Source organism: Balearica regulorum, chromosome 1, assembly GCF_011004875.1.
Source record: "Balearica regulorum gibbericeps isolate bBalReg1 chromosome 1, bBalReg1.pri, whole genome shotgun sequence".
Classification (NCBI taxonomy): Eukaryota; Metazoa; Chordata; class Aves; order Gruiformes; family Gruidae; genus Balearica; species Balearica regulorum.
The window spans coordinates 194,088,507-194,115,202 of record NC_046184.1 but is presented as its reverse complement, the minus strand read 5'-3'; the positions used below and the strand labels follow the sequence as shown (position 1 = coordinate 194,115,202).

At 37.5% G+C, this 26,696-nt stretch overlaps 1 protein-coding gene across 6 annotated transcripts in view; it reads left to right on the top strand.

The window, feature by feature from the left end:
- The window catches only part of PDS5B (PDS5 cohesin associated factor B), a 119,145-nt gene that overhangs the window by 35,703 nt on the left and 56,746 nt on the right, over positions 1 to 26,696 (top strand). For all 6 annotated transcript variants that reach the window (XM_075742029.1, XM_075742027.1, XM_075742028.1 and 3 more), the window contains exons 7-13: positions 5,069 to 5,149; positions 7,335 to 7,475; positions 19,177 to 19,292; positions 20,898 to 20,992; positions 23,282 to 23,427; positions 24,383 to 24,534; positions 26,227 to 26,340. In XM_075742029.1, coding sequence (XP_075598144.1) covers positions 5,069 to 5,149; positions 7,335 to 7,475; positions 19,177 to 19,292; positions 20,898 to 20,992; positions 23,282 to 23,427; positions 24,383 to 24,534; positions 26,227 to 26,340 — 845 coding nt within the window. The remainder of the gene's footprint in view (positions 1 to 5,068; positions 5,150 to 7,334; positions 7,476 to 19,176; positions 19,293 to 20,897; positions 20,993 to 23,281; positions 23,428 to 24,382; positions 24,535 to 26,226; positions 26,341 to 26,696) is intronic.

Genomic DNA, 26,696 nt, shown 5'->3' with positions numbered 1-26,696 from the left:
GGCACTGTTCAACATCTTTGTCGGCGACATGGACAGTGGGATCGAGTGCACCCTCAGCAAGTTTGCCGAGGACACCAAGCTGTGTGGTGTGGTCGACATGCTGGAGGGAAGGGATGCCATCCAGAGGGACCTTGGCAGGCTGGAGAGGTGGGCCCGTGCGAACCGCACGAAGTTCAACAAGGCCAAGTGCAAGGTCCTGCATGTGGGTTGGTGCAATCCCAAGCACAGCTACGAACTGGGCAGAGAATGGGTTGAGAGTAGCCCTGAGGAGAAGGACTTGGGGGTATTGATTGATGAGAAGCTCAACATGAGCCGACAGTGTGTGCTTGCAGCCCAGAAAGCCAACCATGTCCTGGGCTGCATCAAAAGAGGTGTGAGCAGCAGGTTGAGGGAGGTGATTCTCCCCCTCTACTCCGCTTTCCTGAGACCCCACCTGGAGTACTGTGTCCTGCTCTGGTGACCGCAGCACAAGAAAGATGTTGGAGTGAGTCCAGAGGAGGGCCACGAAGATGATCAGGGGGCTGGAGCACCTCTCCTATGAGGACAGGCTGAGAGAGTTGGGATTGTTCCGCCTGGAGAAGAGAAGGCTCCAGGGAGACCTTAGAGCAGCCGTCCAGTACCTGAAGGGGCCTACAGGAAAGCTGGAGAGGGACTGTTTATGAGGGAGTGTAGTGACAGGACAAGGGGGAATGGGTTTAAGCTGAAGGAGGGTTGATTTAGATTAGATGTTAGAAATTCTTCCCTGTGAGGGTGGTGAGGCACTGGAACAGGTTGCCCAGAGAAGTTGTGGATGCCCTATCCCTGGAAGTGTTCCAAGGCCAGGTTGGATGGGGCTTTGGGCAACCTGGTCTAGTAGAGGGTGTCCCCGCCCGTGGCAAGGGGGTTGGAACTAGATGATATTTTAGGTCCCTTCCAACCCAAACTGTTCTATGATTCTATGAAATAGTGAACTAAACCTAGAAAAGACCAGAAGCGAGGGAGAGGCAATCAATATAAAAATGCAAGAAAAATTAATTGTTTTCCTTTCACTTTAAATTGTCTTTTCAGATTATAAAGCCTTTATGACAGTGCCTGTAAACAATTTTGTGTTTATGCAGTGTGTTAGAAGGCAAATTGTACTTTATTTCCTTGAATGTTTGCCAGAGTGTTCCATTTTCAGCCTCAGGAGTACTATGGGGAATCTCACATTGCACATTCCGCATGCTTTACATGCTTATCTTTTCGAAGAAGTAATATTGACAATTAAATTCTTAACTTTCTTTACTAGGAACTTGCTTAATAATTAGTGTTAGTTATCTTGGCAACACTTCAGCTGAGCTTTTTCTTTGTCAGCCATCCTTAAAAAACAGTTTCCCTCCTCGAGCAGAAATAGAGAATCTGTTAAAACTGTTTTGTCAAGTGTTCTTGGATACAAATTCTGCTGTTCTGCCGTTGATAATAATGAAATTTAAGACCTTTTTCAAATGCCAAGAAAATAATATGTTAGAATGTATGTTTTTAAGAATATTTGCTCTAAATAGAGACTTCACATTTGATTTTACTCCTGAAGTTATAAAATTAAGGACTAGATTGGTGCTAGCTGCCTTTTTAAAGAAAAAATAAGGGACATGCATCATGCATTTGTTTTCTATTGTGGTTTGGGTTTTTTTTTCTTTCAAAGGATGAGTACAAATTATTTCATTCTTAGTTTCTTTGAGGTGTGTTAAATTGGACGTTGAATGGCAACTGGAAAAAGTAACTCAAGGAAAAAAAAACCAGCAGTGGGTATGCATTTCTCTCACTGCCAACCCTGTTGTAGCAGTAAAACTGATTTTTGGCTCTGTGGCAAACTGTCCTGGAAAACATTGTCTCTATAGACACAAAAATGTCTGTGCTTTGCTGTCAGAGAGCTTGCCATCGCTTCTTGTGTCTGCAGTAGAAGTTTGTCAAACATTCTAGAGAAGAACAGGTATGAAAACCGAGTTGGTGAAACTCTTAGTGTCATCCAGAGGTGTAAAAAGCTTGAAATGCTAGCAGTGTATACACAAAAATCACGGTGGGAATTGAGACAAAGGAGAGAACTTATGGTTGACAAAGATGGTTAGTCTTCTAATATTATTGCTGAAGGCTTTCTAAGCATAAATAAGTAATGTTCACCTCTGTTAACATTCTTTTCTGAAGGAAAACTGGAGATTTTTTTGGGGAAAAGGTCTATCTGTAGCATCCTATAAGTCTGTCTTAGATGTTAAATGTAACTTCTCAGTTACCTTGCGGGAGATCTGTGTTCTGCCTTTTCATGGGTTCTTCTTTGGTTCGTCCTTATCAATGAATACTTATTTCTGCTTTTTTTGCTTCCAAATGTAGTAATTACTAATTAAACAGTGTTGCCAGCTGATGGCTTAGTTCCCACCCAATTCAGGACTCTGGAAAGCTTATTGCCACTGAGTGCTTACATGCTCTTGGAGGCATCCTGATTAAGGTGATTGTCCCCATCAGTGAGAGCTTTCTTAAATCATTAAAAGATCTTGAAATACCTGTCAATTTTTTTGAATGTATAGAAAGGTTGAACAGAGGATAACGATAGAAGAGTTTAGATAAACACAGAGAAGACATTTGTTAAATTAGGCCTTACCCTTATAAAATTTCTCTTTCAGGCAAAGTTTAAAATATCTTTGTGGCTATTAAATTAGTCAGGTTTGATCTTTTGTAAAAGATCTCTGAACCTATTTGGTAATGGCCTGGTTTGCTCCTGTTTTCACCTAAGGCAGTACCACTTTTTCTTGTTTCTGCTTTTATCCTTAAGCTGGAAAAGGGAGAAGAAAACTTTCTTATGTGCTTCTAAGACTTTTTTTGCATTGTTATTTTCAGAAAGTTTGGTCTCTGGACATTTGAGGGCCCTAGCTATCAGTAGAATTAAATCAAGAACATGAGGCATGAAAGAAATAACTGACTTTCCTTAGCCAGTTGTGATCTAGACTGTTTTTTCTCTTTGCAGCTTTTTTAGCTAGAATGAAGTGCAATGTGAATATGTTACTCAGGGTTGCAAATAGCTACTTCTAGCACTTATCTCAGCAAATGTTAATGTGTTAGGAGATCTTTTGCCTGGCCTTTAGTGGCTTAATTCTGAAAGATCTCTGTTCTTTCAGACTTCCTTTCCTAAGGTTATGTGCAAGAATTTATGTTTATTTTTTAAAACTTCAGCTATTACTAGCTGTGTAGATGCATTACGGCAGCTTTTTTAAAATGAACTGCTGTGTAAAGATACAACCTGAAATTGTATTTAATGTGAATCAAAACAGATCTGCCTGTTGAAACTGCTGTGCTAGGTCTGCTGTTCGGACTTGTTTTATATGTAAATCAGCTCTTGCTCATGATCTAGAGTTCACTCTTACCTAGGTGAAAGCAGTTTTCTTTGTTTTGGTGGAGGTAAACTGTGGAAGTCAAGAAGGATCACAGAAGAATTGGAAGTGGCATACATTCCTTGTTATGGTTATTTGTGCCTTTCATTTTCTGAACAGTCACAACTGTAGCTAAATAACAGAAAACAAATGCTACAGGTGCAAATGTTTGCTTTTCAGTTTTTTTTAATTAACCATAAAGAGCAATCTAGCATGCAGAACCTTCTTTCTTCTGGGACATGGAACAGCTGTACAATTTTGTAAAAAGACTGCCAGTGTTGACCCTTGTATCTTGATTAGATAAGAGAAGAGGGAATTACAAGGATGTTAGCATCTTATGTCAGCATTTGAGTACCTTTCCAGAATTGGGATTCTTATTCACCTTCTTTAGTGGCTCTGAGTAAAGTAGATACTTCAGGCATGAATCTTCATAGTCTTTTGACTTCAGTCACCTAACTTAATTATATCACGCGGCAAGTGAAAGACTACTTTTGTTTTATATTATTGGAAATGTTAATATGTTCCCACTGCTGTCTAGAACCCTATAGTTTTACACAGTTTTTGAAATTACAGACGATACTCTCCATCTCTTTGCAAATTTTCCCTCTTTCATTCAGATAGCTGCAAAGAACCAAGCATATGCAGGCAGAGACATACCCTGAGAGTGGCAATGCATCTTGTGTTTGCTTTTCGTTATGCTAAAAGAAAATTTGTTTCTTTTTGTGGATGAGATGTATTTAAAAAAACAACCACAAACTCCCCTTTATACTGTTGTCTTGTAAATGGAATATGCTGAGGTTTTTTTAAATTGCAAAGACTGATCAAAACTGAGGGAACTCTATTTTTACAGAAACTTTAACAATCTTGAATCCAAAAAAATATAGTCTTTTAAAGACTTCTACTTCTTTCTTCTATGTGTTAATCGAGTCTACAGAGGGTGTCACAAGAACTGAGTTGCATTTTGTTCTGAATATTTTTGAAAAATAATTGTGATACAGAAATTGGAGAAAGGACAGGACATAGCAACTAGATGGTGAGAGTACATGCTGGGAAAGGAAGGAAACAACGATAGCGCAATAACCCAATTAAATGGAGGAATAGGAATGTTGTGGGATGATGGGGTTTTTATTTTTTTGTGTTAGTTTCATTAGTTTGCATTTTTCACTCTTTTGCTCACGGACTAAAATTCTAGGTATTTTTTTTTCCTTACTGTCTCAGTCAACCAGACTGAGTATCTTGGGTGATACTTGGGAGAGACTGTGACGGTTGTTCATAGGTGGCTGCTTGATGCAGGCACAGAATTCTACTTTCTACCAAAATCGTGTTTGGAGTCTTGCTTCTGTGGTGATTGTAAATACCTTAATGTTGCTTTATGTTGCTTTCCTGTTTTTTTGGGGAAGCTGATAGCAGCAGTAAAATGCAGAAACTGACTTCACTGAGTGTCAGGCTTAGGCAACTGAAAAGTAAGCCCTGATTTGTGAGGAAAGAGTTTTCTGAGTAATATTAGTGGAGACTACAAAGCTCTGTTTGGACTAGGTTTGTTTTTACTATGTTATCTTTACTACTGAAAGTATAAAAAGAACAGGCTATTTCTTTAATACATTTACCAGTGCATGGTAGCTTTAAATTCTCGTATTTAATTTTAAGATTAATGCATGTGCTTAATTTTTTCTTTTTTTTTCCCCCACCAGAATTTAAACAAGCAAGCCTATGATTTGGCAAAGGCTTTACTAAAGAGGACAGCACAAGCAATTGAACCATACATTACTAATGTAAGTGAAGACTGCAAACAGATATGGAAATCACTACATTTTTTTAACTGAGCTGTATTATAAAAAGAATGAATTGCATATAGTCAAATAGGGCTGTAAAATAACTTTTTACAAGCTCTCAGTTGTTCTTTGAGAGAAGTGTTGTATTAATGAAGCACTGTATAACCTGTCCCTTTGAGTCTAATGCCTTACCATATAGAAACTACTAAGTCTATAACAATTTTGATTTCTGAAGTTTAATGGATAGTTTACTTTCTGCTGTTTTGGGAGACCTTACACTTCAGTTCTTAATGTGACTGGAAGACCAAATGTACTTACATGTACTGTTCCGATAAAATTGTGTAACTACATTGTTTCTGTGACAAAATTACTCTTCTAGTGAAGAGATGAGACTATTTAGAAGCTAGAAGTGGATAGAGCAGAATTTTAATGCTGTTGTCACAGGACAAGAAGAGGAAACAGAATCTAAGAATAGATTGTAAGGAAGAAAATCAGCAAGTGGATTGAGGGTTGTAGCCAAGTTGAGTGTAGACATCATAGACATTGCAAGAGAAGAGGGATGAGAGGAAGTAAAGATCAGACAGGAGTATGTTCTAAATTAAGCTGCACAATAGAAAAAAAACAAACAACTTTTTAAAAAATAGTTAAGGATTTAGCAGGTCTCATGGCAGCTATCCAAAACCTCAAGAGATTGAAAACAATAGAAAATGTTCAATGTTTTTTGTTGCTTTCAGACTTGTAACGCTTGTGGTACTTGGAAAGTGGGTACCTTCTGAGATTTAAAAAAATCTTCAGTGAAAACTCTTACTCCAAACCTGTTAGTCAAACCTGCTGTTTGGTAGGAATTGCTGCATGGGAATGTGTTTTTAATGTTGTTTATTTGTAAAGGTAGATTACAAACTGGGTGACATTTTGTGGGTTTTAAGGAAGTCAGTACAATAAGAATCTTCCTCTGATGGAAAATATGTACATGCAGTCTTCTGTTCTTGGTTTCCCACAAGTGGGAAATATTATGCTGTCTGGTTTCTTTGTTTTGAAAGTTACTTTCTTTCTTAAAATATATTAAAGACACAGTAGGAGTTATTGCCTAACCAGGAGTATATTCATGCCAAGCAAATCTGTATCCAGAAAAGGGAAACTTTTCTGCAAGACAGTATGGTGTCTTTTAACTTCTAATGAAATGGGCTTATCTATTATTTTCTAGTCGTTATTACTAGAAACTGTTGACTTTTTCTATTGCATCACTTGTTGGGGTTCACTTGAAAACTACCACTTTTTAAGGTTGTAATGTTTTTTGTTTCTTTACTGATATGATTAACCTCATCAGGTAACAGAGGGTCATGATGTTCATCTCTTCCCAAGTTTGGGAATAGGAAACTGAAGTGGCAGTTAAGTGTATTCTCTTGCCTTAGTGGCAGATGGAAATAGTGTGATTTGTTTAGTTACTCTTGTGTATTGTTTTAACCCAAAGAGAAGAAAAATTTTCCAAATTATGTCCTTCCCCCACCCTTATGAGTAGGGGGTAGTATACTCCTATTTTGTTACTTCTTACCTACCTATTATGAGAGGATATAGTTGAAAGTAGTGTAGAATTAATATTTGATATTAGAAAATGCTTTCTCTAATGAGAAGTATGAAGTTTCCCTCAAACCTGTCAAGTTTACCAAGAAAGAATAATTGCTTTACAGCTGCATTATGCTGCTTGTAAATATAAATTCTGGAACAGTCAATTATTAATTCCTATGCTCTTACAACTCCTTAACCTGTCAACTGCATAGTGTAGTAATTAAGCAGTTGTTTCAACTCTTGTTTTGACTAAATGTTAGAATGCTTTTAAAGTGATTGTTCTCAATAGTGAAATAACTAAATATAGTCACATTATAAAAAGATATGATGCACTGGAACTCCTCTAAAATTGTGTTTCTTAAAGTATTTGTATTCTTGCTGTGGTAAACTAAACATCACTTACGCTTTTTCCTTTATGTGTAATATTGAATATAAAACAATGATATTTTAAGATTTCTACTACAGAATCCTGATTTATGCGCAACCTCCCTTTTTTTATTGTAGTGAAATAAATGTTGTAAGATTCAAAGGTAGATTTAGTGGTAGGCAAGCATAGTATTTAGAAGAGTGTGTATATATATACTCTTGTTACTGATGTATACTCTGTTTTATTTTCCAGTTCTTCAATCAGGTCCTCATGCTTGGTAAAACATCAATTAGTGACCTGTCAGAGCATGTGTTTGACTTGATTCTGGAGTTATACAATATTGACAGTCACCTCTTGCTTTCCGTTCTACCACAGCTTGAATTCAAACTTAAGGTAAACGCTTCTTATACTTTCTATATATTTGAAACATGTGCTTTTTCTATTAATATGAGTTTTTTACTGACAAGTTCATGAAATTATTTGGCAAATAAAACTAATACATGTACTTAAAACATGTAATCTCTGCATTGTTTAAAGGCAAAATCATAAAAGCCCTCAAAAAGAGTAACTTCAAATGTATTAACCTACAGTGCTTGTGTGCATACGTTTTGGGTTTTGGTGGTTTGGTGGTATTTTTGGCTTGTATCTTGCAAGCAATAACTTGATTTTCTGATGACCTGAGGATCTGACAAGTTTTGTTCCTTGGTTTACTGTAGTATTTATTGTGAAGGACTTTAATATCTTGAAAGTACCTTGTTGCTGCTAGCTGTGCAGAGAAACTACATCTGTACAGAATAGTGAGTTTTGGCAGGGAGAAGTTGGTCTCCATGTTAATAGAAACTGATATATTGACAATTTTGTCCAAATACAAAGTCTGTGACAGGTGGAAACAAAGCATTGGACTCTATAAATATGTCTTGTAGTCATTGTTACAATGACTTCTATGATTTTTTCAGGGTTATTTCTTATCTCTGAAGGGTAGCTGGTGCTAGCTCTCTGTTTGAATAGGTGTGATTTTTTTTTTTTTTTACCTTCTACCATTTCAGAGTGTCTCCATCACTTGGAGAAACTCAGTATAACAGCTGGTACTCCCTTTATTCTACAGTACTCTTATTCTATTTGTCATTCCACAGAGTTTCTGTGGAAGTGGGGAATTTGATTAGTTTTGTATTACTACGTTTGAAAGTAATTTATTATTAAATTTGAGGGCTAATGTGCAGTGGCCAACTTTTAAATTTGCATGTATTTTTATTATTGAGGACAGATTTTAGATTTGTAGAACCTCTGGCCTGTTCTCATTGCAGTATTTATTATCATAGTGACTTGTTAATGCCTATTATTTTTTCCACTAATGTTGCTGGGCAGGCACACTACATTTGTTGGATGAGTTGTTTTTAATGGTTATAGCTTTCCATTCACATTTCTGAAAGTAGTAGTGTTCAATTTACTGCTTGCTGTCTGTGTCTTGAAGTAGACCTTTTTCAGCCTTTAATTCCTCTTCTTACAGATAGCAAACAATTATAATTCTCAGTCCAGTCCAGTAAAAATAGTACTTCTGCAGCTGAATCTCTTATTCAAAAGATTTAATCTTAACTGCTGCCACATCTGTTTTCTTCATAGCTGTAATTGCAGTAACCTTTCTATCTTGAGATCCATTTAAAACTGCAGGTTCTGAATTGTCCTGCTCCTTCATTGACTCTTATGTTCCACTATTTCAATACAAACTTCTTTTTGTATCCTATTTTACCATTGGAGTCAGCAAGTTTAGTAACCCAACACTGTCAAATGTTTCTTCCCGCTCCCACCCCTCAGAACAGCTGCTCGTCTGTTCTTTCAACTGGGTGATTTCAGCCCTAGAACACTTCCATGTTTTCTTTGCACTGCTTAATTTACAACACATTTCTTTCATGTTTGCATTTCTGTTCTTTTAGTATAATCTTTTTTGCTGATGAACATTTATTTTGTTGCTTTTCATCTCTTTGATCCTTAGTGTAGTTTTCTCCTTGTGGTCTAAAACCTTGAGGATAAGGGTTTTCACGTTTGCTTACAAGATCCAGTTTAACAATAGACCTGTACCTTTTGATAGTTACATTCTTACTGCTTATTCCTTGATGTCTTGTTGAACTCAGTACAGTTTGTGGCTATTCAGAGAGCATGGTACAGCTTCTGTTTGAATTGTCTTGCTGCTTCAGCTGTATGTTTTTGATGCCTTAAGTAACAAGGACAAATAATATGCTTATTTTGTCCCTATTGGCTGTCAAATGTAGTTTGACCCATCTTTTAGAGAAAAAAACCCCTCCTTATATTTGAAATAGGATAATCCTGGTTTAAATCCTGAGACACTGGAACAGGTTGCCCAGGGAAGTTGTGGATGCCCCATCATTGCAAGTTGCTTTGAGCAACGTGACCTAGTGAAAGATGTCCCTACCGCTGGCAGGGGGGTTGGACTAGACAGTCTTTAAAAGGTCCCTTCCAACCCAAACCATTTTATGGCTCTAAATTACTTGAGAGCTCTCTAAGATCTTTTGGTGGTTAAAAGGGTGTTTTGAAATATTAATGAAATATGGCCAGCCTGTGTTTTTTTCTGAGATCAACACAAGTTTGTTCTTTAGGCAGACCTGCCAGCGATGATTAAATACTTTCTACTCCGACAGTAGATGTGGCTTTATTCTAAACAGCAGCAGCTAGTGTCAAGTGTTTTTAATTCAGGTCCGGGTAAATAGCATGTTAGTGTGCTGAGAATAGAGTGTGATTTCAATGAAACTTAGAGTGCTCATGGAAGAAGGCAGCTAATGTTTTGCTGCTTTGAATGAAAAGAAACTGGACAGCAGTATCGCTATTAGCTTGACGAAGCTTTGGATCGGGTGTCTGGTAAAGGAGAAAAGTATGCTTGGCAGCCCATATTGAAATATGGTTGAGGGGAGATGTCTTTTTTTACTAAAGGTCAATTAAAGTTAATGATACAATAACCACGAACTTCAAGAAGTTCTGCGTGTCATTCAGAGCTTGACTAGACAGTTTTGGCTTTTCTGGATTGGGTATATAGTATTGTGTCTTCTTCCACGCCCATAGTTTAAGAGCCTTGCCTTCTGAGCTCACTAGCCATGGACTCTCTATTAGGTATTTGAGGAGAGGTTTGTGGAGTGTCTTTCAGTCAAATGCATGGTTTCACAGGGACGTCCAGTTTTTGTTCCATGAAATTGTCTGATACGGTTCTTGGATACACAGATGTGACAGTGGAAGTCAAATAGTAGGGGCAAGTACTCAAATAATGCTTATGGGGTAGTGGGGCAGTTACTCTATTCCAAGATCTCATATAGCTGCTTAAGAGCTTTGTATTACTCTTAAAGCAGATGATGTTGAAGGAAAGCTGTGGCTGTCTTGGCTGTTTGGTTGTTTAGTCGTCAGTTTTGAGGAGTGAAGGTATGTCAGAATGATCTCATCTTGCATGCATTGAACGCATGAAAGTGGACATAGGATCTGTGCTTTTCAAAGATCAATTGGGTAATTGTTCTCTGTGTCTTTGAAAATCTGCGTTTTCTTTATAATTGGCTTCAAAAGCAGTGACTAAACCAAAATATTGGCCACATGAAGTAGACTTATGATAGACTTCCTCTGAGCAAGACACCAAGTGTTCTGGCTCAATTTAAAGCTGATGCTTTAAAGATAATATTTTCAGGTGCAAACTTGGCAAGTTCTACGTGAATTTAAACACAACCCAAAATTTTTTATTATTTCAATGAGGTTTAATTTAAAAGAAATAAATCAATTTCTTAAAGCAATTTCTTATGTTTTGCTGTAATTTGAGCCATTTTCATCCAAGAGCCGTTATTTTTAGATTTTTCTGACATTGTCTAAAAAGTGTTTTTGCCAGTGGAGAATGATAAATGGTTACTTTCACACAGATGTTAAACAATTTTTAAATTTCATTTACTCGCCCTATCATGTAAAGCCTGAAAAACAACGAAGGCCAGCTCAGTAGGGAACAGGACTTTAAAATAAATTGGGAAATAAGAATTAGGGCTCCATATTGTCAAGCAAGTGGGGCAGAAGACCAACTTGGCTGAACAGGGAACTCCTCATGGCACTCAAGAAGAAAAAGAAATTCTATGATCTCTGGAAGTGAGGTCAGGCTTCACAGGAAGATTAGAGCTGTGGTTTGTATATGCAGGGAGAAGACAGGAAAGGCCAAATTTCAGTTAAAGTTGAAACTGGCTAGTGTTGTTTCAGATAACAAGGAGGGCTTTTTAAAAGTATATTAATAATAAGAGGAGGTCTGAAGAAGTCATTGGACTGATACTTGTTGAAAAAAGTCATCTGACTAATAGTGATGAAGAAAAAGCGGAGGCATTCAGTGGGGGTTTTTTACCTTAGGTTTTAATAATACCAATAGACCTTGAGCTGCCCAGTTCCCTGAATCTGAGGACCACGAGTGTGGGAACAGTGACTTTCCATTTGTGGACAATGAAGTTGTAAGAGACCAGCTGAATATTCACAAGTCCATGGGGCCTGGTGGGATTAATCCCAGAGTACTGAAGGAGCTAGCAGGTGTTATGGCAGGACCCCTCTTGATCATCTCCCAAAGGTCTTCGGAGTCTGGGGAGGTCCCTGCTGACTGGAAGTTAGCCAGCATTGTTCCAGTTTACAAAAAGGATGTGAGAGAAGACCCAGAGAACTACAGACCTGTTAGTCTAACCTCAGCTTCTGGAAAAATTATGGAGAAAGACTATACTGGGTGCTATTGAAACGCATTTAAAAAATAATATCATCAGGCACAGTCCACATGGATTCGCAGAGGGCAAGTCCTGTTTAACTAATTTGAATGGGATGAGTCCATTTACACTGAGGGGAGTGTTTCCAGCTACACTTCCTCTGCCCAAAGCAAAATCACAGAATGGTAGGGGTTGGAAGGGACCTCTGGAGATCATCTAGCCTAATCCCCCTGCTGAAGCAGGATCACCTAGAGCAGGTTGCACAGGATCACATCCAGGCAAGTATTGAGTATCTCCAGAGAAGGAGACTCTACAACCTCTCTGGGCAGCCTGTCCCAGTACTTGGTCACTCTCACAGTACAGAAGTTTTTCCTCATGTTCGCATGGAACTTCCCATGTTCCAGTTTGTGCCCATTGCCCCTTGTCCTGTCTCTGGTCACCACTGAAAAGAGTCTGGCCCCATCCTCTTGACACTTGCTCTTTAGATATTTATAGGTATTGATGAGATCCCCTCTCAGTCTTCTCTTCTCCAGGCTAAACAGCCCCAGCTCTCTCAGCCTTTCCTCATACAAGAGATGCTCCAGTCCCCTCATCATCCTCGTAGCCCTCCGCTGGACTCTCTCCTGTAGTTCCCTGTCTTTCTTGAACTGGGGAGCCCAGAACTGGACACAGTACTCCAGATGTGTCCTCACCAGGGCAGAGTAGAGGAGGAAGATAACCTCCCTTGACCTGCTGGCCATGTTCTTCTTAATGCACCCCAGGATACCATTGGCCTTCTTGGCCACAAGGGCACATTGCTGGCTCATGGAGAGCTTGCTGTCCACCAGGACTCCCAGATCCTTCTCTGCAGCGCTGCTTCCCAGCAGGTCAACCCCTAACCTGTACTGGTGCTTGGGGTTATTTCTCCCTAGGTGCAGGACCCTACACTTGCCTTTATTGAATGTTCATTCACATCAGTTAATTTGTAGTAACGTTACTGAGACTGAGATGTATACCACCACCATGATGTCCTCTGGAGCAATTTGAATACTGAGCTGAATATAAAAAGATGTTGATGCTGATGAGGAAATATTTCTGTGCACACATTCCTTCTATGATTCCTCAGTTTTCTTGTGTTTGGCACTGCTGGGAGTTTTTTCACTATACGTTATTCCAAGGATAATAGGTACCAGAGACTTAAGTGGCACAACAGCTACCTTGTTTTTATCTTAACATCATTTCTGGAGCTTTGTGGGCTGATGCTATCACCACAAAGCATTATTAGCCAGTAACATCTTTGGATGGAGTGGATAGAGTTGTTCTGTAAGTCTTCTGGTGACATATCATCTTTAGATAACCTGTTGCCTTTTGAACAAGGAAGGAATTGTCTAGACATGTAGATGACTCTTGAGGAATTTTAAGGGCATGCTGCAGAACTGGTGCATGTTTCTCTGGGAGAATGTGGAGGTGTGGTGCTGTTTGTGGACATGCTGTGGTATCACGCCTTCTCAACTCTCTCTTTCTTGAGTGGCTTATCTAAGTTGATGGTCTCTGGTTGTCTTGTGCAACAGAGACATAACTGCCATTATTAGATGCCAGTGGAGATTATCTGTATGTCATTTTGGTGCTGTCCTCTTGATCATTTCTGTATAAGAGAGCTTAAAAGTATGTCTCTGGTATGGAGTAAATGGCACATTTCAGTTCACTTGGAAAACAAGGTCTTGTAATTCACTGGGTCAAGTTGCTGAACAAATTCTAATGCAAAGACTTGTAGATAGAACACAGTGCGTGGTGTGATAGTGGTCATACTAGAAAAACTATCATTGTGTCTTAGAATACATACTTCAGTAATGCTGGTGGACATACCCCTTCTTGTTTAAGAAGGACTCTGTCTTTTTTTGAGAATTGTGTGGCTGTTGTGTGGACAACTCGGCAATCATTTAAAATTCACACAGTGTTGCAGGACTGGATCACAATCCTGCTTTGTTGGAAGCTGTTGAAGTTTCAGCAGTATCCCATTGTGGGCAGTTCATATGTCCATTGTCTCCAACTACTGACTACTCCAACTAATCGTCTACAAAGAACTGTAACTTTACTTAGTGGCAGGTCATGTCCAGGCTTCTACTATGAATGTGCTTGGCTTACCATGAATCTGGCTTCTGCCTGGGCTTATAAGAACTACCAAGTTCTGTCTGAGGACAGACTGAAATTTGTGAAATCCATTGGATGTATTCCTGTTTCATGATTGCAATGGCTACCATGCTCACTTCCCTAAATTCTAGTTAGAGTGAAAGAGGGGGTGGGGAAGTGCTTTTAATCTTGATTGTTCCAGTTTTGAGGACCTTCTCCTGTTCTTGGAGGATGCTTAGAACTCTCAGTATTCTTGATCTTTCAGGGATTGGTCTCACGTTCATCCTGACCTTAGGGTACTCAGTCTCACAGTATGGGTGCTGGGCATTTATCTGATAGTGATTATATTTAGAGAAATGGCTTCTTCCTGGTACCAGCAACTCTTCCACTAGTTGTATATTTTGTACGTGAACCAGAATCATAGTATGGTTTGAGTTGGAAGGGATCTTTAAAGATCATCTCGTTCCAACTCCCCTGCCATGGGCAGGGACACCCTCCACTAGACCAGGTTGCCCAAAGCCCCATCCAACCTGGCCTTGAACACTTCCAGGGAGGGAGCCTTCACAAGTTCTCTGGGTAATCTGTTCCAGTGCCTCATCACCCTCACAGTAAAGAACTTCTTTTTAACATCTAATCTAAATCAACCCTCCTTCAGCTTAAACCCATTTCCCCTTTGTCCTGTAACTCCATGCCCTTGTAAACAGTCCCTCTCCAGCTTTCTTGTAGGCCCCCTGTAAGTACTGGAAGGGTGCTCTAAGATCTCCCCGGAGTCTTCTCTTCTCCAGGCTGAACAATCCCAACTCTCTCAGCCTGTCCTCATAGGAGAGGTGCTCCAGCCCCCTGATCATCTTCGTGGCCCTCCTCTGGACTCACTCCAACATCTTTCTTGTGCTGCGGTCACCAGAGCGGGACACAGTACTCCAGGTGGGGTCTCAGGAAAGCGGAGTAGAGGGGGAGAATCACCTCCCTCAACCTGCTGCTCACACCTCTTTTGATGCAGCCCAGGACATGGTTGGCTTTCTGGGCTGCAAGTGCACATTGCCGGCTCATGTTGAGCTTCTCATCAACCAACGCCCCCCAAGTCCTCCTCCTCAGGACTGCTTTCAATCCATTTCTGTGTACTATCTTATTTCTTTGCTTTGTGGTACGTTTTGAAAATGAAGTAGTGGTGGTTTTCTCCCAGCAACCAGGTGAGCTTCACTGAGCAATCTCCACTCCTTTCCAGTGGATTGGGCTGCCTTGTTCTTCTGTGGCTGATCAGAGTTTGAGGATGTGAACAAATGTCTGTGTGTCTGTGACTCGTTACCTGACAGGATCCAAATCTCTTGTTCTCCATCTCCCTGAACTTATTTTATACTCTTTGTGGCAGGAAGCCTCTTGGGATCAGGGTCTTATGGAAGTTCTAGACTGTCTCTGAGTGTGAGAAAAATCCAAGGGCTTTCCTGTCAGTGACCAAATAAATTTTTGACCATGTATAGAGGGGTTATGGAACTGTTAGTGTGGAACTTGCGAGAGAGCTTAGGTGCCTCTGTAACACTGTTGTGCATGTTTACTATTTTGGATCTAAACAATGTGGCCACCTAGTGTTTAAGCACCTTGCTGTTTTGGTACAACCAGTGACCATACAGTTTGGTCATGATGCCAGGTAATTTTAACTGCTGTGAGAATTGTTGACATGGACAAAGAATAAGAGGCTGCTGGCAGTAGCTGGTATTCTCCGAAATGTGAAGCTTTTGTGTGCTTTACTATGTTGCTTGCTCTTTCTGTCCCTTCTATCCCATGAATTTTTGAAGTAATGTTTGGAAAGAATTGAAAAGCAGTCAGGTGTGTGCTGTGCCATGTCACGTACCAAACGGAAGTGGACAAACTAGTTATCCTTTTGGGTCTGGCTGGGATGGAGTTAATTTTCTTTGTAGCAGCCTATATGGTACTGTACTGTATATTTGTGGCTAAAGCAGTGTTGAATAGGGTAAGACAAGAGCAGGAGGGTGAGAGGGGACACATGCTCAGCAATAAAAGCTCAGGGAAGGGAGTAGGAAGCAAGGGATGTCTGTGCTCATGGTGTTTGTTTTCCCAAGCAAGCACTATGCCTGCTTTCCAGGTACTGGTGGAATATCTGTCTGCCAATGGGAGGTAGTGAATTAATTATTTTTTGCTTTACTTGCGTGTGCAGCTTTTTCTTTATCTAATAAACTGTCATTGTCTTCATCTATGAGTCTCTTCACCTTCCTTCTATTTTCTTCCCTTCCCCTCTCTGTACAGAGAAGGAGAGTGAGAGACTGGGTGGGTGTTTGGCTTTTGGTCGGGGTAAACCCACCACATCTTTCTAGGTCTTGTAAAGAAAAAGCTCTTACCTTCTCATGTGGCAGAAAAAGAATACTGTTAAACTCTTAGCACTCTGAGAGCACTGTGTTAAATCATGGTTGCTTCTTACTGGTAACTATTTTTTTTTTGCCTAATTTTGGAAAGGAGTCTAGGGGATTAGCAGAATGTCCACTGAAATTCATTTAACTTAACCTCATCTTTGAGGGAAAGTCATAATGCGAAGACCAGGCACAAATGTGGTGGTGTGTTTAGAGATCTAGCATTGACACAGAAGCATTATTAGTGCAGGAGAGAACAGAGGTAGGAGTATATTGTTGTGCAGGTCAACTTGTAAAAGAAACTGATATTCCTTCGTTTGAATTTGATATTTGGATTTTAGAAATTTGTATTACTGAAAGTGAATACAATTTTAATGTTCAGGAGAATGAAAAGCTTATGACTAGAGTATTTAGGAAATAACGATTACAGGTTTTAGATCTTTATTTTGCTATCCTACTAAGTCAATATGACCTAATGAATAAAATCAATAAAAAGTTTACTTTTATTATTGTAGAGCTGCCTTTCTTCCTGGATAGGGTAATTAAGCATTTTTGGCAAGTTTCAGGTCACGTGTCCACTTCTACTCCCAAATCCCTCGTATCTTCAGTGCTGACTATTCTTTTGGACTTGGTAGTGATAACTGTTCAGCTGTTGTTAGTGACAGACCCTAGTACCTAGGCAGAAGATCAGCTGCCTGTGTGTTGGGAGCATGTATGAGAAACTGAAAATATCAGTGTTCAATGTCAATTTTGATTGATAAATCATTATGGAATACTATTAAGCATGAAGAGCTCTGGATCATAGCTAAGAAACGAGGTGAAGGATGTGACTCTTCAAGTCTCATAGAATATCTCTTCAATGTCTCATAGCATGGAGGTGATGAAGATTTTTTTCAGAGTTTGAGATTAAAGTAGAATAAAGGAGAGAGACTGTAGCAGTGATGCATTCATTTAATAAGAAGTACAGGTTGATTTTTATTACCTTTAGGAGCTTTATATAAGAACGTTTCAAGGGGGCCAATATCTGGGCACAAATTTTAAAAGTACCAAATACTCTTGGTCCATAATCACAAATATTCATTGTTTTTACAAACAGGACTGGAAACATGAGTGGGTTGTCTTTATAATTGGATTGGTGGCTAATACAGTGAAAGCTTCTTCTGTGGCTAATTCATTAAGGATATTTCAGTTGGTTTTTATGTCTCTAGGTTGTTCCCACCCCCCCCCGCCTTTCTCTATATTTCTGTCTGTGTAACTTAAGTAGTGGAATGTTTAGTGTACTCCCCACCCTCTTGGGCGTGTTGCTCTGGATCCATGTTGGAGAAATTCAGAGATGCTTAATATTTTTAATATTTTGTTGGTTTAAGCAGGAGTGGATGGAATGTGGGTAATGGAGATTGAACTAACACAGGCTAAAAAAAAAATTTAAAGTTCTTAACCGTGAAGGCACAGAATAAGAATTTGTAGTGTAATGGACACTACAAGCTGAAACTCATGAAGGTAAAAAAAGACATCATTTATTGCAGATTAAGAGGAGGAGGTTGTAGGTGGCTTTCAGTAATGTCAATCCAAAGTTTAATTGAAAAAATTAGTCAAATGTATTAGACTAATGTATTAATGGATTTACTATTAATGCTGCTAATACTTAATGCTAAAGTGTATTTGGAAGAATTATAGCCTTTTGTAATGTAGTAATATATCAGTGTTAGAGATTTCTTCATCCTTAACTTCTCTTGCTCTGTTACTTTAAGGATTTTACAAATGCTTTTACTGTTCTTAGGGAGCTGAATTAAAAGGACATACTAGCAAACTTATCAGCCCATTTATGGTATCGAGTCAGGAGAAATAGTTGGTCTTTAAGACTGTGTTGTTGTATTAGAGAGCTCTGATGGATTGTGCTCTTATTTCTTGTTCATGTTCAAAAGGTGGTGTTAAACTAATAAGAATGTCAAAGATGGTAGAAAAAAAATAGTATTTTAAACAGTCCTTGTCTTTATTACCAGAATAAAAAGACTGAAATAATAAGGAAGTGAATAATATCTAGTTAATATCAACTAATTTTAGCTACTCCCTTTTCAAAGAAGTGTTGCAGCCAGTTGTTCTTTTCGGTTTTTTTCTTTAATAAGCAAAAGAAAAAAATTGGTGAATAGTAAGTACATGCTAATTGCACAAATGTTAGCACACGTTTCCAAAATACGTATTAAACTTCCAGTGCTGTGTGTTGTATTAAACAAATGTAACGCAAACCAATGATAATGAAAATATACTGGAGAAGGCCTTGTTTTATCTCTTTTAGTGCTAATTTTAAGTATGAAAGATAAGTATCTGTTGAACTCAGCATTTTTAAATATAGGCTTAAATACAGGCTTTACAAGACCAGATTCTGTGCATCTCAGACCTTGGGTGCTTAATCTGATGTTCTCTAAAAACTCGTTGCCTGAAAACTTTTTTCTTTTTAACTAAATATTTGTTATTAAACACTGTTCCAGAGAACTGTAAGCCTTTATGTGCCGATAAACATAGAATGAGTTTTGTGGGTTTTGTGTTGTGCTTGAATTTGTGTAAGCTTTTACAGGCACATATTGGATTTCCTAACAGGATCAGTAACCTGTAAAAGAGGGTTCAAAAGATGTATGTTCACATTAGGTTTTGTTTCTCCATTGTTTTGTTTTCACTGCCTTTATTATTTTGTCTTCTCCCAATAATAGTGAAGGGTTTTTTTGTCTTGAGATATATATTTGTATTCAAGAAAAGTCTATTAATCAGTATTATGTTATTTCTGGAGGTGTATAAGTCTATTGGTGTAAAAGATGTACAAAACAGAACTCTGGGGTTGGTTTTTTTTGTTTTTGTGGGGTTTTGGGGTTTTTTCCCCAATTTTTTTTAAAAAAAAATGTGTTCATTTTCCAGAGCAATGACAACGAAGAACGCCTGCAGGTTGTAAAACTTCTAGCAAAAATGTTTGGGGCGAAGGATTCGGAGTTGGCATCTCAAAACAAACCACTTTGGCAGTGCTACCTGGGGAGGTATATGCTTGTTTAGTTCCCTTCCAAGGAGGAGAAAAACATTCAATCAAGTATAATTCAAGTCTGACTGACAATGCTATAGAGATAATTTTACATACGTCTTCTGCATCTATGATTCTGCAGAGTGAACAATTAAAAATCATCCCTTTTTAGTTCATTTTTTTGCAACTGTCTTTATTGCCATTGTCAAGAAAAAAGAACAGTTTATGTTAATTTTTTTACAAGTGAAACTAATTGGTGATGGATTAATTCTAAAACACCATCTAATGACAGTTGCAGTATCAGGTGATATTAGAACTGGTGTTGAGGCTTTTATGTACAGTATTTGTATACTAGTTTCAATTTTTTAATGGTAGGAGTACCATAGAAGAGATATGTAGTGTATACAATGCTGCAAACACACCTGGTCTTTTGTTTTTGAAATATTCTGCCAGTTTGAGATAGAAAATATAGCTGAAGCTTGTAGTCAGGGTGAACTTAAGTATGGCTACTGTGATTAAAATGTTTTTCAGTAAATGAGGATAAATTCTATAAATTATTACAAATGCAGTAGTTTACAACTTTGCATTCAATCGTATCAAAACCATGGTCCTCAATGAAATGCTACTTTTAAAAGTACAGAAAACTTAATTGAGGGAATTTTTGCTAGAAAGTATATAACTATTTAAAACATTGCATGTCATCAAAAAATACCACATCTAATTGAGCCCAAAGGAAAATGCTTCATTGTGTTATAACGTGAAGCAATGTGAATTTGTGCAATCTGTGTGTAATTACTGTTTTCAACTGCTTATGAATCACATGCATGTATTACTTTTTTCAAGTTATTTTTATTATTTTAACTAAGTTATAATAGCTGTGTTTTTAAAGGAACAATTCTTAAAATGTCCTGATTTTGAAAACATACCTGATATTACTAAAACAGTTATTCCTTACAACCTCTTTATTTGATAAATAAGCGTTTCAACAGCAATAATGTTCTAAAATCTGATTTTTTAATTTGTTTAAAAACAAGCATTTTGAGGATAGCTTGAAAATGCTTTTATTTTTTTTCAAGAGGTGTGTGTAACACTCATTAAACACAAAGAAATACTAGTTTTTCAGCATCAAACCTAATTCAGTCTTTCAAAAGGAAGTCTTACAGAAGTTTAAGTGATTCATTTTAGAAGAAATTTGCACTAGGCTAGATGCCCATTGGTCTGTTGTCTATCATACAGTTTAAAGAGGGCATGAATATCAGAGTCTTATAAAACTTTTAGTTGCTGATACATTGTTCATGGTTAAATATGTGGAGCGTTACAGAAAAGGCACTTAAAATGTCACACATCTTTCTCATATAATTGTCTGCCTGGGAGTTTTTCGTGTGTACTAGGAGAGGATATTTCTTTTCATGTTCAGAACATGAATTAATAAATGAGTGCAGGATTTTTTTTTTTAAGGTGAAGACAGTCTACGTAATACTGTGAAATTAGAGATGGTTTATGCGTGTAACTGCATGGGAAGCATAAAAATATTTTGAAAGGTAGTTGAGATTGTGTAGAAATAAATTGCTTTGGTAGAAGTGATACTTTTGTTGTTGTAATGCATTGTCTTGTTTCCAAATAGGTTTAATGATATCCATGTACCTATTCGTCTTGAGTGTGTAAAGTTTGCAAGTCACTGCCTTATGAACCATCCCGACCTAGCAAAAGACTTAACAGGTACCACATTTATTATAACATTAAAATACCATTTTAAGTCTCCTGGAGAAGTCAGGAAGGTTAGTTGTAACGCTGAGTAACATTGTCAGAGGCTGTGTATGATGTAATTGAAGTTGGAGTGTGAAGTTAAAGTCCCTGCCTTCAGTACTGCCTCTCAGGCTGAGGGGATTGTACATAAAGAATGCCTTAACTGAAGACATAACTTCTTGTACAGTAGTTGTGTTCCCAACTGCTGTTGAAATTAAGCACCATAGGATCAGGCAAAGACAGCCTGGCTAACCTAATGGTCATAGCATTTATTAATTAGGTTGCAGAGTGGAGACTTCAGTTCCACAAAGCTAAAATCTGTGAATATTATGTGGCCACTGTCTAAAACATGAAAACAGTCCTCATATCTGTGACCACAGTTCCTGCTCCTTCAGCTCAAACGCTGCCTGTAATTCAAGACCTCTGTAGGAAGAAGGCAACTGGCATAAATAGAAATGTTTTGTATTTGTTGCTTCTGATGTCATAATGAAAAAGTGGAATTAAAAAGAATGGGTTGGTTTGTTGGTTTTTGGGGGTTTTGTTGTTTTTTGTTTTGTTTTTTTTTTAATTCCCCACCCCAAAGTGTATATGGAGACTGTATTTTCCCCTGATCAATAAACTCCTACTTCTTGTAATTCTTTGGAGGTAATATCTTTGTCCATTTGCTCTAAGGAGGGAATTTAAAGGGCTGTTAAGCGCATGGGAATGCTCTCCTGCTTGCTGAGCGTTTGTCAAGTTAGACACAAGTACAGGCAAGCTAGAGTCATCCCACAGTTAGTGGTATCGTTAAGCCAGCTTAAAAGAAAAATAAAATAAATGTTTCTGGACATTTCCTTAAAGGAATGGTAGAGATGTTTCCTCTTTGATTATCAGAATTGTATTTTCAAGGGTGGATTTTTTTTTTCTTTTTTACATTGCAGGAAGACTTTGTGCCCCCTCTAATGGTATCCTCTGGGAAATGTAATTTTGCTTGCCCCTCCTTTCTCTCCCCACAGTGCTTATCAAAGTCAAATTGTTGAAAAATTTCTCTGACTCACTGGTGTTTGAGAACAGAACTGTTTTGTGCAATGGCATTGTTCTTCATTTGTTTTCGTTTATTATTTTTTTCCTGTGGAACAAAACTGTTTTTCTAAAAGTCTTATTTGGATATCAAATTTCATAATGTCCATAAGTGCAAAGCTTTATTTCTTGATGTGCTCTTTTGACACTTGTGCTGATTACCAGAAATGTTAATAGAAAATGTTGCAGATGAGACTTGACAGTTTTCACTGGTCATTGAACAGTAGTAAGAGAAGAGTAACCTCTGGTTATTTCATTTAGAGTAAACTTTGAATTTTCAGTGTTTCTTAGTGTTCTCTTAATGTTCTCATGTTTCACTGATGTATGCTGTGTACAGTGATCTTAATAACTTTTGTGTTCATTTTGTTACCCGTTTGTGCTTCTAAATTAACCTAAAATACATACTCCTAAATGGCAAAGTTCATTTATATTTTTATTCTTTGTCAGCTTTCTGAAAGGACAATAGCTAGCTAACATGTTTGACACTCATAAGCAGAAATTTTAAAATGTTGATAGCCTAAGATTATTGATACTACCAAATAAGTTAAAATGGCCCAAAATAATACAGAAAAAAATGTTTTAAGTTGAATAAATTAGGATGTGTCTGAATAAGCATTATAACTTGGTCAAAGAGCATGCTTTTGAAGTATGTCTCTTGATTTGTCCTTACTTACAATGCTTACATAGCTCACAGCGTGGAGTATTCCTGGAGCATGTGAGCTAGATGCCTTGCCAATAATACAGAAGTTGTGGTCAAGAGTGCAACTAATGTGCTTCAGCAGCCAAAGGGGATGGAGTCTGCAGGAAAAGAGTAGCCTCTAGCCTGAAATAGGACTTTAAAATGTATATAGTGTAGATATCAAGTTCTCAGCACTGTCTGTTCTGCTCTACAGATCCAATTCCGTTTGGCTGTAATAGTTGCTACAGTAGACATAGCTTAACTATTATAAGACATAATAAAAATGTAGCCCCATAACTCTTATTTCCATAATGCCAGAAATATAAATATTTAATGTTCTAAGCAAATAAAAAGTTGTAGTGGCATTCCAGTTAATCTTAGAGAAAACTATTGGTTTCTTACTGTTGATGCTCAAAACAAAAGAAAATCTCGTTTTCTGCTTCTGTCAGTTGTGTACTGTCTAGAGAAAGAAAAGTAGCTGAAATTGTATACTTAGAATGAAATACTTACTCTGTTTTTTCCAGAATATCTTAAAGTAAGGTCACATGATCCTGAAGAGGCCATAAGGCATGATGTTATAGTGTCCATAGTTACTGCTGCTAAAAAAGATCTTTTGCTTGTCAATGATCACCTCCTTAATTTTGTCAGAGAACGAACACTGGACAAACGGGTAAGACATAACTAGTCTTAATAATGGCTGTGTGTTATATTTCTAGACAGTTATTCAGCTTTTTAAAAAGCAATGCTTCTAAAAAATGCTGAACTAATTTTAAAACTACTAATGAAAAACAATATAATGCAAAAAAATGTGAAGCAGTCTATTTAATGAGACATCTTTTGCCCCTGACTGGAATACCATGTTTTTCATTGTGCTGTATTATTGTTTAAGATAGTATGATCAAAAAAGAGCGTAATAGGCTGAAGCACAAAAGCGTTGCTCCAGTTGTTTAATTTTAGTATAATTTTTAAGTAAAATGAGGCCCTTGTAAAACATTCTAATGTTTTTTGTAAGAGCCTTTGCAAGTGGATTTCAAAATGGATTGTAGATTACTGATGGAAAATGTTCCACCATCAGAGGTAGCTACTTCACCTGCTTTTAATTAGATCATTGAAAGACTGCAAATCAGTGTAGTAGCTTTCAAATTTGAATAGTCTTGAAACTTATTTTACCTATGTTTCATTATCTGGTAAAATTTGAGGTTCACTGCTTATGTTAAAGCATGGTAAACAAGGCTATTGATGGCAAACTTTTAAAAATAACATAACGTTAACGATTTTTTCATTTGCTGACATGCTTTTATTTGTTGCATCTGTAATGTACTTGCAAGTATTTAGTATAGATCTGTGAGAAAGGATGTTGGCTTATATTTGTAATAATTCTAAATTTGAGGGGCATACTTGTGTAGTAGTTACTGATGTTGAAAGGTTTAGCATAACAGACATGATGCAATAAATGTACTAATGAGAAAGTGTTGCACTTAAAACTCAGTTTAACTTTTTTCTAAGTTAAATTATTTTATTGTGGTGAAGAATAGGAACTATCTACCAGGAAATGCTGTAGACTTTTCAGTTTTGTGTTTTGAACAGCTAAACTGGGTACTACTTTTTTCTTTTTTCCCCTCAAGTGGAGAGTGAGGAAGGAAGCTATGATGGGACTTGCACAGATATACAAGAAGTATTCATTACAATCAGAAGCAGGAAAAGAAGCTGCAAAACAGATATCATGGATCAAAGATAAACTTCTGCATATATATTATCAAAACAGTATTGATGACCGGTAAGTCAGTCATGAAAGCTAGGCGATTCTGTGGATAAGTGTGGTAACTTATACAAAGATTTGTTTTTACTTTGTGCTTAAGTGCTGACAAGGAGGAGGCTTGATAATCCTTTATGTCTTGATCCAGTGTGTAATCTTACACAACTGCAGCCAAATATTGTCCTATGTTGTTTTCGTCTACATTTTTTTTAAAGGTGAAAAGTAATTCTAATGGGTGAGATGGTTGGAAAATTTTGAAATTTTCCAACCTGTACTTCACCACTGCTTTAGTAAAGGAGGTTTTTTTTAAATTTCAGTAGCTTGCTAATTTTTATGTTAAAATTCAGTAAGTAAAATTACTTTAATGAACTTGCTTTAGATTTGCTGTATGCTTTAAAGATAAGTATGTGTAGTGACCATAGTTAACGCATCTCACTCTGCAGAAGTTTATTTTTCTGTATGATAATAGCCATGAATTAGAGCCTTGTCCTGGATTGGTGGTGAAAGCGATGCCTCTGTCATACCCCCCTTATAGACTTGTATATGGTTATTTGTATTGAAAAATAGATGGTTGCACTTGGGGAACTAGTTTGGCAACTAGTCCACCTTGACTAATCAAGGCGGTCTTGTTGGCTTTGGAAATGAGCCTTTGGCTTTCACAGCGTGATTACATTCAAATGGCATTGCAAACCCATACAGATCTTTTCAAAAACTCGTGGCCTCAGTCATCTCCAAAATAAGCAATTATTTCATGGTACCATGGAAGTGGACAGAACTGTCTGGATTTTCACATCTAATCTCACCCACTCACATTTTTATTAAACTTTGGGATCTTTTTAAGCTGGCTGGGTTTGGGTTTTCACCACCCTTTCCAATTGTGTGTAAGATTTTATTCTCATTTTTAGCCTAAACTTACATGATTGGGGTTTTTTTTAACCTATGTACTCTATTCTGTTAATATTGACCTCAATTTGCAAAAGTCGTGGGCCTTCTTGGTATTTAAGACTGCAGTGTAGGTTTAGTTTTCCTTTTGTTTTTTCTTCTCAATCTTTCCTAGGTAACTGGCAGGCCCAAACCTTTCTCTTCTCCTGTTTCCAAAAAAGGAACCTCCATGTTATAGCAGGAGCTTTAAATAATTTCTGTGTGAATGTACTTGCATTTTTATTGTGGAAGCGAAAGAAATGAGATAAACTTGGCCCTTGAGGAAGGGGCTGAGGAGAGGTTGAGGAAAGTCAGCTCCTTCTGACTAGTCTCTGAATTCTCCTTCCAGGCTTCATGATAATATGTGATATAATCAACATGATATTTCTTTTTTTATTTTAGGCCCATTAATTTGGGTCAATTCATGAATTTACCCCAGTACTGACCTGTAATGAAATTCACTGATAGTATCTCTTTGGACTGATAATTAAGAGGCATCCTTCTCTAAACCCCTTCGGTTCCTATCTAGATTAATACATCTGATTTTGATAATGTAATCTCTTATATATCCTAACTGCTGACATTAACATTACAGCTTCTGTAATTATAGATTTTTGTTTAGTTTATGCCAAGTTATATTGGAAGTTAAAGAACTTGACTTTTGGAGTTTTGAATATGTCTTTACATACAACATCTGATCTCTAAATAGGTCTGAGAATTTTTGATTGAATGTTTTAGCAACTCAAGACCACTTTCTTGCTTTAGTTTGAGTTTCTTAATTCTGTCTTTCAGATTACTTGTTGAACGCATCTTTGCTCAGTATATGGTCCCTCACAACTTGGAAACGAATGAACGAATGAAATGTTTGTATTACCTTTATGCAACACTGGATTCAAATGCTGTGAAGTATGTGCTATTTTTGACTTCTTGTAAAATCATCTTTAATACAATTATTACTGTAAATTAGTTCAAAATTGTTATGAGTAGCCTAAGCCAGTGGACAAAAATAGTTTGTCAACTATCAGAAAATAGTATGTATAGAATATAGCAATAGGATCTATTTTTCAAGTGGGATTTTTTTAAAAAGCAAATCCAAAAAACCCACACCAAACAAGCAAACAAAAAAAAAAAAAAAAACCAAAACCCAAAACAAAACAAAAACCCACTAAAACTAATAGGGTGTTCTCTAACAAGGTGTGGTGCCTTTTAACTGTAAACAGCTAAAAAAAAAGTACTGTCAAAGATCTGGCAAGAAGCTTGAG